The sequence below is a fragment of the Morus notabilis genome, unplaced genomic scaffold (genome assembly GCF_000414095.1).
Source record: "Morus notabilis unplaced genomic scaffold, ASM41409v2 Scaffold168, whole genome shotgun sequence".
NCBI classification, from domain to species: Eukaryota; Viridiplantae; Streptophyta; class Magnoliopsida; order Rosales; family Moraceae; genus Morus; species Morus notabilis.
The window spans coordinates 180,704-197,018 of record NW_010367753.1 but is presented as its reverse complement, the minus strand read 5'-3'; the positions used below and the strand labels follow the sequence as shown (position 1 = coordinate 197,018).

The window sequence follows — 16,315 nt, the reverse complement described above, 5'->3', positions numbered from 1 at the left end:
CCATCTCAATGTTTGGGCCCATAGTTGTAACGCCCATTTCACTCCATTTTCAGCTCTGATAATTGTAACGCATTCATTGTTAATCTTGTTCAAATGCACTTGTATTTATTGTAGATAATTACGCATTTCGATATTGTTAGGGGAGAAATTTACAAAAAATTTCAAACTATATGATTATGAATTATAAATTTCGAAAACAAAAGTTCATTCGTGAAAAAAAATAAAAATTGATTAGAGATTTGTGAAATTAATCCTTTTTAATTCCACTAATTACTATCCAAAAGTTAGGACGCTCACATCACGTGATCACTTCCATCTACAATTTCATAGCAAGCGTCATCAACTTCTAAGAATTAACGGGTCTAAAAGTTCAAGAACTTTTGACACCAATATTCGAGAATAGGGAGCGAAATACCAGAATTAAGAAATCTTTGTTCCTGTTTGGTTATGAACCAAATTAAGAAAGATAAGTAGGAAATCATCTTCAAAATCATCATGCTTAAAATTATTATTCAATGCAACTCTATATGGACTTTCATGAGTTTATGAGCATCCTTTCCAAAATAAGATCCTCACAACTCACGAAGCAGAAGTTCATTCGGTTCTCGCTACAGCAAATAATATATTCATTGCAGAACACTGTTAAAGAAAGAAAGAAAGGATATATATATATATATATATATATATATATAAGTAAATGTGAAACAAGAAAGTTTAAAACAAAACATGCCCACAAATTGTTTTCATAACTAGACTTGGTCGCAGGTATCTATTTCTAAGCCGGAACCAAACTGGTTGAAAACTTTCCTCCATCTCTTTTGCACAATAAAAGTGGCCAACAAATCATCTCTCACCACTTCGGGTCCCTATGAAGAGCAGTCTTTTGCATAGTTCATATGTTAAATTTCTGAGGAACGCTATCATAATCATCAAGATCAAATCTCGGTCGCTCTCTTCCAGCCTGCAGATATACGGAAAAGCAATATTTCGAATCAAAGGTTCACAATAGGTTCAGATCAAAAACTAGAAATGAGGGACTCACCTTTGAGAGGTATAAAGGATCGCATGAGATGTTCTCATCCATAGCAGTCAGCTTCCTTGAAAGTGCCATTATCCTGAATAAGATAAGAGAACAAAAAAGTTTAATAATAAAGCCTTAATGCTGCTTCAACTGTACTACCCATAAATGAATAATCACACCAATTGATTGTCATAAGATTTACCTTTGAATTGACGAGTCAATATGCTCAATCATCTCGCAGGTTTTATATTGTTCAGGGTCCTCAAGAAATCTAACCATGCCATCTTTCTGGTTGATCGTTGCGTATATCTCCCCATCTTGGATCTATAAATTGAGAGTAAAGTCTTAAATAAAGCCATGACATTTTTAAGAACAATAGTCGTTCTATTACAGAAACTACCATTTGTAGCACATGCATTTCAGCCTCCTTAGCGCTGTTTAATTGAACTGTGCTGGCTATATCTTGGAGGGAGAGAGTCAAGTATGTCTGCGTCAATCTCTGAATATTTCGTTTATACATTGAAGCTACAACCTGCTTTACCAATCCAAGATTGTTGTCCTGGGGAAGAAATTTTGCAAACCTAATTTAGAATCTTAGACGGCTGAAGCACTGAATAATAGCCATATTAGTAAACAAGTACGTCTCTCATGTCTAAGGCTAAGAAATTTGTTACAGCTCATGCAAGAAAATGGATGAATAAGATGATGAATAATTTAGAAAACTCACACTTTCAAACTTCTCTCTGTTTGTCTGAACGTATATCTCTAACTCTGTCACCTTTCCTGTACCATAGCTATTTGCCAATTCAATGTAGGGCTGCTCAAGGAAGAGAATCGAGGGACCATAATAATCAACACAAGAAAAGATACGCATCTAATCAAGAGAAATATTGTAGAATAAAGAAAATCCCCAGCTTTTTTACTACCTGACAAAAATTCTTTAGATTCCTCTGAGCTGCTGAAGAGGTGTACTTTGGGAGATTGGTGGAGAACTGCCACCCCAATTGAAACAAAACATTGGATTAGTTGTAGCCAAAGTTATATAATCAAAGATTGAACTGTAGGACATAGACAAAATGAAGTCTTCAAAGTAATAGCATTTAAATCGTGAGTTGATTTGACCACATAGTACAAATAGCCCCCCTAATGTGGAGAATTCAAAGTTTCAATAAAATCAGCTAGTGAGATGAAAAACATACTTGTCCATGGTGAATGAGAGAAACTAGTATGTATTTCTTGTATGCTTCAACTGCTATGGCATTGATAGAAGACATGGGTGCAGTTACAACCTGCAAAATATGTGACAGGCAATTAGAGTGTCGGCTAAATGTGGGTTCATAATCATATAGTTGAAAATCAATAAGTGGGATATGTTAACCTACATTGTGTAGAAGCTCCAACGCTTTGCGAAATTTCTTTTGCCCTATACATATCATCCCTCTGTCATGACAACAAAGGTAAAATTTTATCAGCAGTTTTCTTATAAATGAACTTGAATATACAATAATAATAATCCTGAAGTACTTGGAAACCCTTCAAGATAGATAAAGTGGCAAAAACTCATGAATTTGCATTCCATGAAAAGGACTATTTGAACATAATCATAATCATTTAACTACCTTGGTACAAGTGTCGTGGATAAATATATTGCAAGACTGTGACCCAAAGGGTGTTTCAAACTAAGATTTACATTCTCAAAGCCAAAACTCAAATCTTCTCTACATTAATTGACATTCAACAAAAGATGCTACCAACAATAACGCGATACTAAATTAGCACATATAGAAAATCTAATGTGAACGCATATGGATACATATATCAAAGAAAACCTTTTTTTTTTTTTTTTTTTTTTTTCTGACGGCTACTTGTGTAACTAGGGAGAAGAAAAGAAAGAAAAAGATGGAAGCAACTTACCCGTAATAGGAATAGAGAAAAAGATCTCTCGGCTGATCAACCTCGGAAATGTCGTCATGTAAAACAGACAAGCCAGTTTTGTAGCATTTGGCCAACAAACAGAGAAGTAGAAACTCTGGATGCAATGCAGTCAAATGTTCCGATGAGGTCTGAAGTTTCCTAATAGCCGTTAACATTGGCGCCACACCTCGCATCGGAGCTTCGAGGAGCAAAGCTTGGTCTTTCAATCTCTTACAAACGGATACAACTGCAGACAAAACAAATTAGCTAACACTAAACACATTTTCTATATTAATTCATATGATGCCACAAACTAAGGATTTAAGACATACATTTCTCAGTCGCCAAACGAACTTGCTCCGCCGCACAAGAACTGATGAATCTGGAGATGGTTAAGACCAGGGAACTAGCTCGCTCTTTTGAAACCGGACCAGATGAGCATGCTTCTCTGTAACCAGACACATATAGAATCACAAAATCCCGATTTCGTAAAATTTCACAAACCGAATTAACCATTCTGGCATCTAAGAAATAACAAATTAAGTCACTAAGAAAACAACTCTTGTAATAAAATCCAATTCTGTCAAAATCCTCAGAATTCTCGCCTTTAAAAAAAAAAATCCAACATCAATTTCCTCAACCTTGTGCCGCGTTTAGATTCCGAGAAAACGCATCAAAATTAACCACATTCAATCAAAATCCGAAGAGTTCCCAAACTCGTTAATACAAAAAGTAACTTTCGTAACATGCGATAATCTGAAACCCTAAAAATATGAAAAAAAGGGAAAAAAAAACCATGCAGAAATCTAAAAGGAGGAGAAGAAAGGGAAAGTTACAGGATGTAGAGATATCCGAGAGAGTGTTTGGAGGGGTCGAGCTGGTCAAGAGCAGGGAACAACCGAGTCGACTCGGGGTGGAGCGAGTCGTCGGATTGCTTGAGAATTATGTGGAGCCGCGATACGTCTCCGGCGGTGCTCGAAAGCCCCTGGATTTGGGTCACCAGTGCCTCAACCGAGTCCATCTTTCGCCAATCGGTTTCTGCAAAAACCAAGACACGCAGAAACGAACGAACAGATTTTGCAGAAAGCTATTTGCTGCTTCCTCTAGTTTATGCCTTATGCAGTGGAGGATTCTGACTCGCTCCTTTGCACTGAGTTAACTCGAGCGATTTGAGTATAAATAAAATAAAAATAAATAAATTCGGCAAGCGGATCTTGTTTATTCCTAATTGGGCTGAAATAAAATGGGCTTTTAGTTTCGGGCCAAGAATAGAACTTAGTGGGCTTGTCTTCTCTTAGGCCCAATTATAGACGGCCCAAGCCTAAGTCGCGAACTTCTGGGCTCAATGAGTTCCTTTTCGGCCCAGGTTCAACCTCGGCAATTTTCATTTTCACTCTCTCTCAGAACCCTACTCCTCCTTCAGGGTTTACTTACAGGTGCAACTTATTTTTCTGGTTTCGAAAAATTTACAAAAATTTGTATACTAGTTGAGTAGTTTTTTTTTTTTTTTTTTTCCCTCACTAGATTGCTGGATTGGGTTGTGAAAAGGTGGATGATCTGCGTTTGAGGACAGAACCATCGAGAGGAAGAGAGACATGGCAAGCCAAGCTGCAGCTACCAATTTTAATTGCAATTTGAAGGCAATCTTTGCTTCTTCTTCTGTATTTCTTTTTCTTTTTTTACATTTTCTTTAATAATTATGTATCAATAATTCTCGTTTCCCAATGATGTTTAAACGATTCGCGTTTAACAAAACATTTCGTCGGTTAATGCACGCCAACTGTTTGTGAAATGGCCTAAACGAAGTTATTCCTTTCTTATAGGATTCTTTTGCAATTCGTAAGGCTTAGATGTTATGCTCTATGTGCCTATTTGATTTTTTTTTTTTTTGGCCTACAATCCGAATTATTTTTTAGTTTTAGAACTAAAGTAGAAATTTTTTATTTTTATTTTAATTGTTCTCTACTATTTATATTTTATGCATAATCAAATAACGTGAAATGTGGTTTAATTTAATATTGATGCAGAAAGCACTTGCTGGCCTGAGACGCATAAATCTAGAAGGTCTGAGGTGGAAAGTATTTGATGCTAAAGGCCAGGTTTTGATCTACTTGTTTTTTTTTTTTCTTTCTTTAAATGATCAAAATTAGAGTTAAAGTGGTCATTCGTTGTTCTTGACATTCAATATTGTCGAATCACTTCATTTAGCTTTTGGAGTGGAAGATCAGGATTGGAAAGAATGAGTTTGTAACTAAATTATAATGAAATAAAGCCAAAAGTAGGAAATTTAGTCTGAAAGTGAAACTGGGTTTTTGCTGGTTAAATTGTTCTTGGAATTGGTTGTTCAATATGTTCACGTTATTTAATTGAATTGGTGATGTTTTGGGTTTTTTTTAACATAATACCCTTGTCGTATTACCTTTTGTTTCTTTTTATTTTCTCTTAAGGTTCTTGGAAGATTAGCGTCTCAAATATCAACCGTAGTTCAAGGCAAGGATAAACCAACATACGCACCAAATCGTGATGACGGGGATATGTGCATTGTTATTAATGCCAAGGATATATGCGTTACGGGGAGAAAACTCACTGATAAATTTTACCGTTGGCATACTGGGCAAGTACCCTCACTAAAGTCATTACATATTTGAACAGTTTCCACAGTTGGAACTTGGAATGTTGTAGAGTGCATATGACAAATTTTAATTCTGGTTGTGACGCCCATGATTCTCTGTGTATAATCTTTTGATTGTGAATGTGTAACTGTTTCTTTAGAATGAGAGTAGTGGCAGTCCTAAATGCTGGTGAAAACTAAAGGAGTAGGAACTTTTGTTCATTCATGTAGCTGTGTGATGCCTGTAAATAAAGTCCGTCCTCTTTATTCACTTTTGTCTTGACGTTGAAATTGTATGACCTGTAGGTATGTTGGCCATCTCAAAGAAAGAAGCTTAAAAGACCAGTTGGCCAGAGACCCTACAGAAGTCATTCGGAAAGCTGTGCTACGCATGCTTCCGAGGAACAAATTGCGTGATGTACGCATTATTTGAGATGCCATACAAATTTCTTGGAACTTTATTTATTTATTTATTTCATGTTTCCAGATATTCTTTTTGGACCTACTTGGTTTTCCCTTGTTTTGTTTCAGACAATGTTTTTTGATGTGATCTGGCAACTGCAATACAGGGTCATTTACATTTTATGTTATAATTTGTATCATGTTCAAGATTTTATTCAGCTTAGATGTTCTGTGAATGCAGGATAGAGATAGAAAGCTGAGGATATTCACCGGAAGTGAGCATCCCTTTGGTGACAGACCCCTTGAGCCATATGTGATGCCTCCTAGGACGGTAAGAGAAATGCGTCCCCGTGCCAGACGAGCCATGATACGGGCTCAGAAGAAGGCGGAACAGCAACAACAAAAAGATAGCGACACAAGCAAAGGCAGCAAGAAGAATAAAGCCGAAGTGAGCGCTTGAAGAGACATTGAAGCTTGCTATGTGACAATATGAATGAATGTGCGGATCTGCAATGATATTTAAAAAAGACAGTTTGGAAAGCACAGTATTCAAAGTTCTTCACCAAATATTTTCTATAATTTCCTTTTTAAGAAGTCAATTTTGTTTTGGCGAGGAAAACGAGTAGTCATCTGGCAGTTGCTTGGAAACTCCACACAAAAGATGTCAGATCATGTGTAGGAGAGCAATGGTTACTTTCCTTTGTTGGATATGTATTTTGATCTGTAGGGGTCAATGAAAACGAGAATTGCTAAGTGGAAGAGCTTTCTTGCTCATGATGAATTGAACTGCTGCCCCTTGGTTGTTGGAGGTAGTTTATTTGTTTAAATAACGATAACTTCAATTTTGATTGAGAAGCTTCAGTTTCTAATTAAATGCCATTTAGTCTTCTACCCTCACTTGTTTGAAAACCTTAAGACGATAAAAAAAAAATGAACTTTTTCATAATGCCGTAAAAATTTCTACTCGACAAGTTACATCTTACATAACCAACCAAAAATTGAAGGATTAAAGTGGGAATGTGATTGTTACTTGATAAAGAGTATGTGACAAGACACTGTTTCAGAATATTGAGGTGAGGAAAAGTAGGCATGTTAGCTTCACGGACAATGAGGTAACCAAAAAGTTGTTCTTGCGGCTATGGTGCAAAGAAAGCACACTGAAAAACCACCCAAAAAAAAAGGACAAAGAAAATGAGCAACTATTTCATTTCTTAAGGAACAACAAACTTAATACATTACACAAACCAAAGAAATTCCTAACATCTTAATCACTTGAAGATCCATCATCACCATCTTCATGTTCTGTCACAACCTTCTCTAGAAACCTCTTGCGAACTCCATCGATGACAGCTTTTGTTGACGGATCACTCCCACTCTGGCCGTCATTGAGCACAGGGTCCGACTGGCAGAGAACTAATGCAACGCCTAGTAGTTCAAAAAACACAGCAATGGAGATTAAGAAAAACTTATGTTAAGACTTTCAACAGAGTAACTAAAAGTTCCTAAGCAACTTATGAACAAAAAGAAAGGTAGAGCATGCTAGGATTTCAAGTACCTTCTGGCGTGCATCTCCGGCCGAACCGTTGCAAACCTACATAATTTGCTTTCACTGCACCATTGTTATACACTAGAAGAGTGGGAAGATTACGATCCGGGTAGTTTGGAATGCAATCTGTGGATATTATTTTACAAAATTTAGTTGCAGGGTATCTTGTTGCCAATTCTTCCAAGCATTGCATCAGCACGCCACACTCCGCGATTCTACAAGAAATTGTTGTGCAGTTTTTCAACATAAGAAAAAAAATCACCAAGGTTGGTTTTTGAAATAAAGTGGAGACTGAATTTATCTTAACTCTGGTGATTACCCGTCTTTATAGAGAAGCACAACAACCCAAACATCAGATGGAGCTTGAGAGACCTCTCTCACAAAATCTGATCCTGAAATCGGAATAATTGATCCGAATTTCGCAACCTTAGCTGCTTCTCTCAGCTCTGCCAATCTCTTCTTCCTATCAACAACACAAGAGCCACTAATTCAACTGCTTCAAATCAAACTAAAACGATTCATAGATGACGAAGGCTTTTCCTTTTCACAAATTCCAAATCAAATAATTTCGTTACTCGCCTAAAGGCAATCACTAATTCCCAATCTCATTTCAAGATAAACAGAGCAGTGAATATAAACAATATTGATGAAACAAAGTTCCGACAAAGTTGAAACTTTTACATTTCATTCAATTTTCTCTTGGAATCGGAAAGACCAAGCGAACCTGTAATCTTGGAGAAAGCGATCGTCGTCAAGATCGGCGTCATCTTCGAGGTCTTCGAGCTCGTCTTCAGTCTTTCGGTCGATCCAAGACTTGTCCTTGGGAAGAGAGGATTCATCGCCCGCGGGAGTGAAGGGTGGAGGCTTGAAAGCCGGTGGTTTGGGAGGAAGATTGCCGAGCTTTCTCTGAATGTCGTCCCACTGCGTAGATGCTCCTTCAACGTCCTTGTACACGAAGTGATAATCCCCCATTCTTCCTCTTCAATTCTTCTGATCTCTCTCTCTCTCTCGGTTTCTCAACTTTCCTTTCAATTTGCTCTTCTGCCTTTTCCGGGATTTTGGCCTTTGGGAGTTTTTTTAGTCTTTTTTTTTAATGTTTAATTAAATAAATTCTTTTCAAATTACCACTGTTGAAATATTATTTCTTAAATATATTTTCACGTAAATATCTTTTCTTGCAAATATCATATATTTGATTTTGTTCCAGTAAAAAAAAGAATATTTGATTTTGTTATATGTAGTCTTTATAAATGTTTTTATTTTTTAATTTGTCCACTAAAATAGTTCATTCCAAATGTGCAACTGCATATTAGATATCTTTCTGGTATTTTAAGCCTGTTTAGTTCGCTAATTTGAGTTTTTAATTTGAATTGAGATGTGACTTTATGCGAGAGTTCATTACTGTAATAAAAAAGTTAGATGTAATTATTTTTAAGAGCTTTTTACTATAATAAAATTTGAACCGATGAAATGAACGAAACCTTTGTGTTCACTTATTAGTTTCCTATTTGTTTGTAATAATTGACATAGATTGATTTGTAATAATTGACAGATTTTAAGATATCGTTATTTTATCCTTTTCCTTTCTAAACCTTTCTCACCCTTTGTTTACATTTTCTTCGGTCATACTTTATTCTACTATACTTATTTTCATTATTTTTTTTATCAAGATTTTCGTTTGTTCCTAAAGATTTATATACTTAAATAATCTACAATTTAGGGCACTTATTCATAAATAGATTTTAAAAGATCAATTTAAAAAAAAAGATAAATTATACGAATAGTCCCCAAACTCTTTAAAAGGTGACAGTTTGGTCTCCAAATTTTTTTTGAAGAAACGAATCTCAAACTATTTAAAAATGTGCAATGTAATCCTTTCCGTCAGATATCGTCTAAAAATAACCTAAAAATGTGACATTATGATCCTTTACTTCTTTATGAGGTAATTTTTTAGTCTCATCGACTTTAATAGGTTAGAATTTGATCTCTATTTTTAGACAGCATTTAATGAAAATGATGACATTACACATTTTAAAATAATTTGAGGTTGATTTCGTCAAAAAAAAAAAAAAGTTTAGAAACTAAACTAACAAGTTTGGGGATCATTGGTGCTTAAGCAAAATTCCTATATGTAGAGCATTGTTGTCTGAGCCAGAAAGGGTAGAAAAGATCCGGAAACCGTCGAGATAATTCGCTAAAGCAATCCTCTCCCTAATTGGCTATGGTGGAACAGCAAGCCGGCCCCATTCCCAAACTCTTGTCGAAGAATCCATACATGATTTCATTAATGCAAGGCTGCATGGTGTGTCAGGGAAAGTCCAACACTAATTTGCGGCTTCTTCTGGAGGAGGCAGAGATGACGGCGACGGTGACGACGACGGCAGCTTCGGAGATGAGTTCTGGTCAGGATGTTGGCAGTAGGCTATGGATCGAGGCCAAAATTCCGACCAATGGCCACCGGGGCATTGCTCGGTAGCGTTGAGGCGGAGAGCACAGCAAGTGGAATTGATCGGGCTGCCCTTAGTTCCATCGTGGCCGTTAAATTGGAGCGAGCATTGCAAATATGTGCTTTCATTAGCAGGCAAATCACATAGGGCACTCGGAGCCTGCGGTGAAGGCGGCGGTAGAGTCGAAGAAGGGGAAGGAGGTGGTGGCAGCGGGGATGACTGAGGCATAGACAGGTTCAGCTCAGGATGTTCATGTTGACAATAGGCTAACGCATGAGGGTATAAAATATCGGGTCATTCGTCACCGGCACACTCGGCGGTGGTGTTGAAGAGAAGTGCCCTTGAACGGCACTTCGTCTGCATAATTATTAGAAAGTAAAAAGTTAATATCCTAAAGTAACGAAGTGTATTCTATCAAAGGCATATGTGAGATAATTGAATCCTATTAGCCACAACTTTTAAATATCCTTTTTCCAATTTTATTTTTCTATATCATAAATTTCTTATTAGATAATAACGTTGTTTTGAGTCGTATAAAGTGTTACTTATGTAACGTCAATAATTAAGTACAGCTTCTCTCATTTTAAATCTTAAAGTTAATATTTTCCCTTTATAGTTTTAATTTGTTAATGTAATAGAGAACTGATGATGTTGACGATTCTATTCGAATCTATCTGACAAAATTTGAATGCATGTGCTAGCTACTAATCATGTATATAGCCATTTTTTAACGACTTTTCAACATTATATATATCGAAAGTGCTAAAAAAAGAAAGAAAAACCACTCCAATCTTGTTCTTTCCTTAGATCAGTGGAAAGATAAATAGCTTCCAATGCTAAGAGGTTGAAATGTCGTGGTGTATAATAATAATAATAATAATAATAATAATAATAATAATAAATACATAAAATAAAATTATACTCATTTATTAGCAGGTGGAGAAAATTCTATATTTACAACATGTTAAGGAAGGTAACTCATCTAACGTTGAGGTGTACGAACCTATACAGGTTTTTCATTCTCATGGAATGGAAATAGAATTTGTCAGTTCTAGGAAAGTTGTGACATGATAACTCTTCCAGAATTTGTTTTCCGGTAACTAGCTCTTCCACAAGTTTGGTTCCATGTTTAAACTTTCGAGTTTGCAGACCAAAATGTCACCATAAGCATCATCTTGCTTCATACCCACATACCCTTTACTGCTCAGCACCTGTGAAATTTTCCAGTCACTTCAGTTAGATTTTGCACCATAACTGTCACCAATTCTCCCAAAAACTTGCGTGCAAGACCGTTTTCTACCGTGTTACTTTATCGATTCATCCCAAACGCTCAAGTTGATAGGAAGTGGACTTTTTGTGGCGAAAAAAATGCAACTCTCAATCAAATAAACGGAGGCATTATAAAAATTGAATTTATTATATTTCTACTTGAAACATGGGAATTTCAGTCAAAAGATGACTCTAGAACAACTGAACTTGAACAGAAGAAACATACCAGTATCTCATAGAAAAACCCTGCACTTTCTTTCTTGGTTCTTCCCTTCACAACCCGTGACAAGGTCACCGCCTCCTCCTCTCCCCGTTCCTTTTGATCTAGAAAACTTCTGTGCAAATACCTTGCCACCTTTCTGTAAAACCAAGGTTAACAAATTGAAAATTCTAGCTAAGCAAGGAGATAAACAAACCTGATATCCACTATAGCCAAGATAGAAATTTAAGAATAGAAAATCAACCATACCTGGTTCTCCCTGACCATCCATCTAGAACAAAAGATTATATTCAGAGTCTCAGACATAATTCCACATTAACCAAAACAAGGAATCAAAGGTGAACAGGTAAATTGAATCAATTAACATGGCGAACTAATATGGGATAGCTTCTTACCCAATTCGTAGTTATCTTCTACACTTGAGTTTGTCACCTGAAACAATAATAAAATAAATAAATAAACCAAATATAAACGGCACATCATACTAATTAATTACTTATATCTGGTGCAGTTAAGAAACCAAAAGGCACTTCCAGATTTCCCAGGCAAGACCACCGAGAGTACATGCCATTTTCATACCCCAAGTGTGGTAAGTTTCATACTGCCCATGATTATAGATATGGTGGTTTCATGTAATCCACGTGTTTTGGAGATATGGTGGTTTCATGTAATCCACGTGTTTTGGACCCACGCAAAAAGGTATAAGGTGGAGTGATAAGTTCACATACAAGAAGACTCGGAAATATTACTGGTCCATGTGTTGTAATTTGTAATAGAAAGCAAGCATTAAACAGCCATTACCTCATCTATAAGACTGAGATCAAGTTCCTCGTCCCTGATTGAAGCTGGCTCCTGCTCTAAATTTTCGAACAGTTCAGGCCTTACTCTATCATAGTTTGGAGTTTGAGGGCTCACTGGGCCCTCAAATGATTTCGGAAATGTGGAGCGCTGGACGGGTGTTTCTGGAGCAATGCATATTTGCTCTGATATAGCAACTGGTGGTCTCTCAGGAATGTTGAGTTCTATTGGAGGTTCCACAGTTTTAACAGAGGTTATTATCTTCAATTTCTTCACAGAAAAGAGGGATCTTAGTTCTGAGGAAGCACCTGCAGAACATATTGGTTAGAAAAGAGTGCACAAGTATTAATTAAATTTCATAATGAACTGTATATCAAACTTACAAGGAATTAAAGGCTCGAAAAACTCATTGTGGAGCGATCGAGATGCTCTCCAAACAGCAAGAGCAGTTTGAGCAACCTTTCTTCTTTTAGAAACCAAGTCACTGGCGTCATATATGCTTGTCTTAAGTACCCTGTGCATTTTTAGCATGAAAAATCATACAGCATTAATTCCTTTTATTTTTCTGACATTATTTGTTCCACAGATCTGGTCCATTCTAAGATAATTGAAAGGCAAGAAATATAAAAGACCCACCAGTAGGCACGGCTCTTCACTCACTCAAAATCATCAGGTTAGAAGCTAATATTAATCGTTTCTAGGTTTAGTTCTATTTATAAGTAACAGGGAACCATCTAAGTCTCAGTTACACAGGAGAAAACGCAGTTAAAGGAAACCATCACATACTTGTTAGGCAGCACTATCACATCATCAAAGATGCATTTTCTTTTCCTAGAAATTTGAGCACGCTCTTTGGTAGCTGGCGTTGGAATACTTATAAACTTCGGCGTAGCAGCCCTTGCATTCACCAAAGAACGCTCCTTGGTAGCTGGTGTTGAAATACCCATATACTGCAGTGTGGAAGCACCTGCATTAGCACAAATTTAAATTGCAACTTTAGCATAGGAAAGATCTTTTTTTCTAATTATGTCAAAACTACATGGATTCCCATGAGAAGAATTTTCACCTGAAGCATCTGGAACCTTGATTTCTGGAGTTCTATCAAGCTCTATAAATAATGGCTCGCCTTCTCCTAAACTACGACTTTTTATATTTTCTGGCATCTCAGGTAGTCTTTGCTCTCCGTCATCATGATTCTCTTCGTCGAATGTTTCGACATGTTCTTGTCGCTCCTTGGGCACAAACACGACAATGTCTATTGCTTCTACTTGAGAGAACATAGTATCTCGAAGCTTCTCCCTTTCAGCTTGTAGATCATGGTCTTGCGTAGTGACCCGACACATTTCATTTTCCGGTTGTTCAAATTCTGAGTTCGTTATCTGCTGTGGATCAATCTGAATATCCTCACCCTCTGGTTGAAGTTGAACACGGTCAGTAGGTCCTTCCTCAATCTTAGATGATCTCATAAGGTGCACACCATTTTCTCCGCAGTCTTGAAGCTTCTCTGTGCGAGCTTCTACATGAGAGCACCTATTATCTAGAAGCTTCTCCACTTCAGCCTGTAAATTACTTAGATTATGGTCTTGCCTAGTGGCCTGGTACGTGTTATGTTCCAGTTGTTCAGATTCTGAGACCATTATCTGCTTTGGATCAATTTGAATATCTTCACCTTCTGGTTGAACATGGTCAGAGGGTCCTTCTTCAATCCCAGAAGATCTCATAAGATTAACACCATTTTCTCTGCAGTCTTGAAGCTTCTCTGTGCTTGTTGCTTCTTGTATTCCATCCCTAGATGATAAGATCTGTGTGTCCTCTACCGCCTCCCTATTGTCTCGATTACCTTCATCATATGGCTTATCGGTATTTTGAGGTTCCTTTTCAACTGAAGAAATCACTGCAAGGTCCACACTTTCATCTCGGGGCCTATTTTCATTAAGATTCTCCATGCTTGCTATCAAGCTGTCTATATTAATCGAGTTGCTTAAATGTACATCCATCCAGTAAGATGAGACAACTCTGTAATAACAATTGATTAGAAAATTTTGACATAAAAATGAAATAACAAAGAAAGAGGAAAAAAAAAACTTTTGACATGATACTCGGAGCTTCTTTTAAAGTAGAACGTACCCTTCAACGGGGAAGTAATCAGCAGAGCACGTACTATGACTGCCACCAATTTCCTCACAAAAACACTGCATTAACAATATACCCGACATATTTTAAATGTATATGGCATATCCCTGAAAATCAAGCTAAAATAATCAAAACCTTTTTTGAGGAAAATCAGCAATAAAAACAAAAGTTGTTTGAAATGTATAGCTTAATAAAAACAAATGTTTCATGACATACCATGTCTGAAGCATATTGCTTGGTGCCTGCATTTTCTGGCGCATTATCTGTATCACATGAGATACCAAATCACCAAAGACCATAAAACTACGTAAAAATAAAAATATGTTTGCACTGCAAATTTAATACCTTTGAGTGTTATCTCCTCATGGGGCAGGACGTTGCCTCTGGGAAGTACAAGGAAATAAAAATGATAAGGGAGAATGATTCAGAAAACAACAGATCTTTCTTGCTCACATGATTTACAGGTTAAAGGACTTACCCAATAGCGTCATCAACATCAAGGACCTCGAGATCAAAAGCATCGAGTTCAAAAGTTTCCGGGAGAGTAATGGCGAAATAAGGTGCCCGCTGTGTATCTAAAGGCAAATCTTCTATTGTATGAACCACAAAGTTATTGACTCCAATTAATACCTCTTGGCAATCCTCAAACAGATATTCGACTTTCTTCGAATATATTCGGACAATACCAAGGAGAAGGTATCCCAACACTCTATATGTAAGGACAGGAAATTCTTGCAAAATCTTATCTGCATCAGGGAAATGTCAATTAAGAAAGGAAATTCCTAACCGTACAAATTTCAGAAAAGAAGTCGGTCCAAGATGATTATATGCACAAAGTCACATGAACAACAAAAAAAGTAAGAGTCAAATACATTTCCAACAAAGTATTTTTTAATTTCTTTTCTTCACAAAGATGACATCTTCTTCTCAAATAGCATTAAACTGTTTCCCACATTGTTTCCAAAACCACCGGAAAGAAAAAGTACCTTCCAAAAGTTTAGTGTTGTTTTCTAAAAACACTCTTTGAATGCCAGCTCGTAGGGAAGATAAAACAACCCTAATCTCACCAAAATAACCATTAAATGGCTAAACAGAACAGCATATTGGTGGCTGTTTCAGAAACTATACATGAAATTTTTTTGAAACAGTTCAAACTTCAAAGCAAAAGAGAAGAGCCCAAGTGGGTTATATAAGCTAATATTTCTTCCTCAAAAGCAAATGGTTTTGAAACCTTAGGGCACAAGCTAACCATTATAACAAAAACCCATGTAAATACACACAGCGTTGCTTGTAAAAATCCATATTTCACAACAGAATGAGTACAATTAATTATCTTTATTATTACCATAATAATAATAATAATAATAACACAAAAAAAAAACACTAACTAAAAATGCGTTCTTGGGCCAAAAAAAAAAAAAAAAAGGAGAAAATCAGAAAACTAAAAAGGGCAATGTCAAGAAGCTCAAGGATTTGGTTGTGAGTACTGCCTCATTCTTCTCAAAAAAGCAAAACAAATTAGAAAAAAGACAGAGAAAAGACTAGAAAGAAAGAAACTATCTCTGAAAAGAGAAATATACCAACAGAAGAGGCGACATCAGTGTGTTGGACATGAGGTTTTTTGAGCCTCTTGAAAAAATAAGCGGCGACTCTAATGGCGCCCAAAGGGCCTTTCTTTGACAGAAGAGTCTGTGAGTAGAACATGGCCTTTTCTTCTTCTTCTTCTTCTCTGAAACTCTCTCTCTCTCTCTTCTACATGGAAAGCTTCTGCAGTAATGGTCGACGTGTGTGCTCAACAAGTCTCGTCTCGGACCTCAAAGAAATTAAAAATGAAGGGGGAAAAAAAAACACAGACCAAAAAAAACTGCCCCAAGAAACGATTTTTTTTTTTTTTTTTTTTAAAAAAAATTTGAGAGAGAGAGAGAGAAATCACCGTTGCGAAGGAAATTTTTGG

General features: G+C 36.6%; 4 protein-coding genes across 5 annotated transcripts; 1 reads left to right on the top strand and 3 right to left on the bottom strand.

Moving 5' to 3' along the window:
* Positions 1–724: 724 nt before the first annotated feature.
* On the bottom strand, positions 725–4,084 carry LOC21400630 (COP9 signalosome complex subunit 3). The gene is made up of 11 exons (XM_024175570.1): positions 3,772–4,084; positions 3,268–3,383; positions 2,936–3,182; positions 2,404–2,461; positions 2,221–2,310; positions 1,948–2,013; positions 1,749–1,838; positions 1,422–1,580; positions 1,224–1,345; positions 1,043–1,115; positions 725–961 (listed from the first exon to the last, which is right to left on the bottom strand). Exons 1-11 carry the CDS (start codon positions 3,954–3,956, stop codon positions 893–895), a joined length of 1,275 nt encoding a protein of 424 aa, XP_024031338.1. The 5' UTR covers positions 3,957–4,084; the 3' UTR covers positions 725–892.
* A 275-nt stretch (positions 4,085–4,359) lies between these two features.
* On the top strand, positions 4,360–6,796 carry LOC21400629 (50S ribosomal protein L13). Its single transcript, XM_024175551.1, has 6 exons — positions 4,360–4,371; positions 4,484–4,575; positions 4,963–5,034; positions 5,383–5,549; positions 5,853–5,964; positions 6,190–6,796. The coding sequence occupies exons 2-6, from the start codon at positions 4,531–4,533 to the stop codon at positions 6,406–6,408; spliced, it is 615 nt and encodes a 204-aa protein (XP_024031319.1). The 5' UTR covers positions 4,360–4,371; positions 4,484–4,530; the 3' UTR covers positions 6,409–6,796.
* Positions 6,797–6,910: 114 nt separating this feature from the next.
* On the bottom strand, positions 6,911–8,566 carry LOC21400628 (phosducin-like protein 3). 2 transcript variants are annotated; one of them, XM_024175549.1, is made up of 5 exons: positions 8,219–8,566; positions 7,814–7,957; positions 7,504–7,709; positions 7,210–7,373; positions 6,911–7,105 (listed from the first exon to the last, which is right to left on the bottom strand). In XM_024175549.1, the coding sequence occupies exons 1-4, from the start codon at positions 8,464–8,466 to the stop codon at positions 7,213–7,215; spliced, it is 759 nt and encodes a 252-aa protein (XP_024031317.1). In that variant the 5' UTR covers positions 8,467–8,566; the 3' UTR covers positions 6,911–7,105; positions 7,210–7,212. The 2 variants fall into 2 exon arrangements, with proteins under 2 accessions (XP_024031317.1, XP_010111613.1); XM_010113311.2 differs by having other exon boundaries at positions 6,911–7,373.
* A 2,315-nt stretch (positions 8,567–10,881) lies between these two features.
* Positions 10,882–16,315, bottom strand: LOC21400627 (sister chromatid cohesion 1 protein 2). Its single transcript, XM_024175548.1, has 13 exons — positions 15,942–16,315; positions 14,840–15,107; positions 14,707–14,744; positions 14,578–14,624; positions 14,356–14,420; positions 13,295–14,244; positions 13,015–13,195; positions 12,612–12,742; positions 12,232–12,536; positions 11,826–11,862; positions 11,680–11,701; positions 11,437–11,569; positions 10,882–11,152 (listed from the first exon to the last, which is right to left on the bottom strand). Exons 1-13 carry the CDS (start codon positions 16,063–16,065, stop codon positions 11,042–11,044), a joined length of 2,412 nt encoding a protein of 803 aa, XP_024031316.1. The 5' UTR covers positions 16,066–16,315; the 3' UTR covers positions 10,882–11,041.

Bases quoted from the DNA above. Each gene is read 5' to 3' on its own strand.
- LOC21400630 (XM_024175570.1), bottom strand. From the start codon at position 3,956: ATGGACTCGGTTGAGGCACTGGTGACCCAAATCCAGGGGCTTTCGAGC. The intron at 1,839-1,947 runs GTAGTAAAAAAG...TTCCTTGAGCAG, and splicing joins ATCTAAAGAATTTTTGTCAG to CCCTACATTGAATTGGCAAA. The intron at 1,116-1,223 runs GTAAATCTTATG...TATCTTATTCAG, and splicing joins ATTGACTCGTCAATTCAAAG to GATAATGGCACTTTCAAGGA.
- LOC21400629 (XM_024175551.1), top strand. From the start codon at position 4,531: ATGGCAAGCCAAGCTGCAGCTACCAATTTTAATTGCAATTTGAAG. The intron at 4,576-4,962 runs GCAATCTTTGCT...ATATTGATGCAG, and splicing joins ATTTTAATTGCAATTTGAAG to AAAGCACTTGCTGGCCTGAG. The intron at 5,965-6,189 runs GTACGCATTATT...CTGTGAATGCAG, and splicing joins CGAGGAACAAATTGCGTGAT to GATAGAGATAGAAAGCTGAG.
- LOC21400628 (XM_010113311.2), bottom strand. From the start codon at position 8,466: ATGGGGGATTATCACTTCGTGTACAAGGACGTTGAAGGAGCATCTACG. The intron at 7,710-7,813 runs GTAATCACCAGA...AATTTCTTGTAG, and splicing joins GTGCTTCTCTATAAAGACGG to AATCGCGGAGTGTGGCGTGC. The intron at 7,374-7,503 runs GTACTTGAAATC...TTGAACTACTAG, and splicing joins CCGGAGATGCACGCCAGAAG to GCGTTGCATTAGTTCTCTGC.
- LOC21400627 (XM_024175548.1), bottom strand. From the start codon at position 16,065: ATGTTCTACTCACAGACTCTTCTGTCAAAGAAAGGCCCTTTGGGCGCC. The intron at 14,625-14,706 runs GTATTAAATTTG...CATGTGATACAG, and splicing joins TGAGGAGATAACACTCAAAG to ATAATGCGCCAGAAAATGCA. The intron at 12,537-12,611 runs GTAAGTTTGATA...TATGTTCTGCAG, and splicing joins TTTCGAGCCTTTAATTCCTT to GTGCTTCCTCAGAACTAAGA.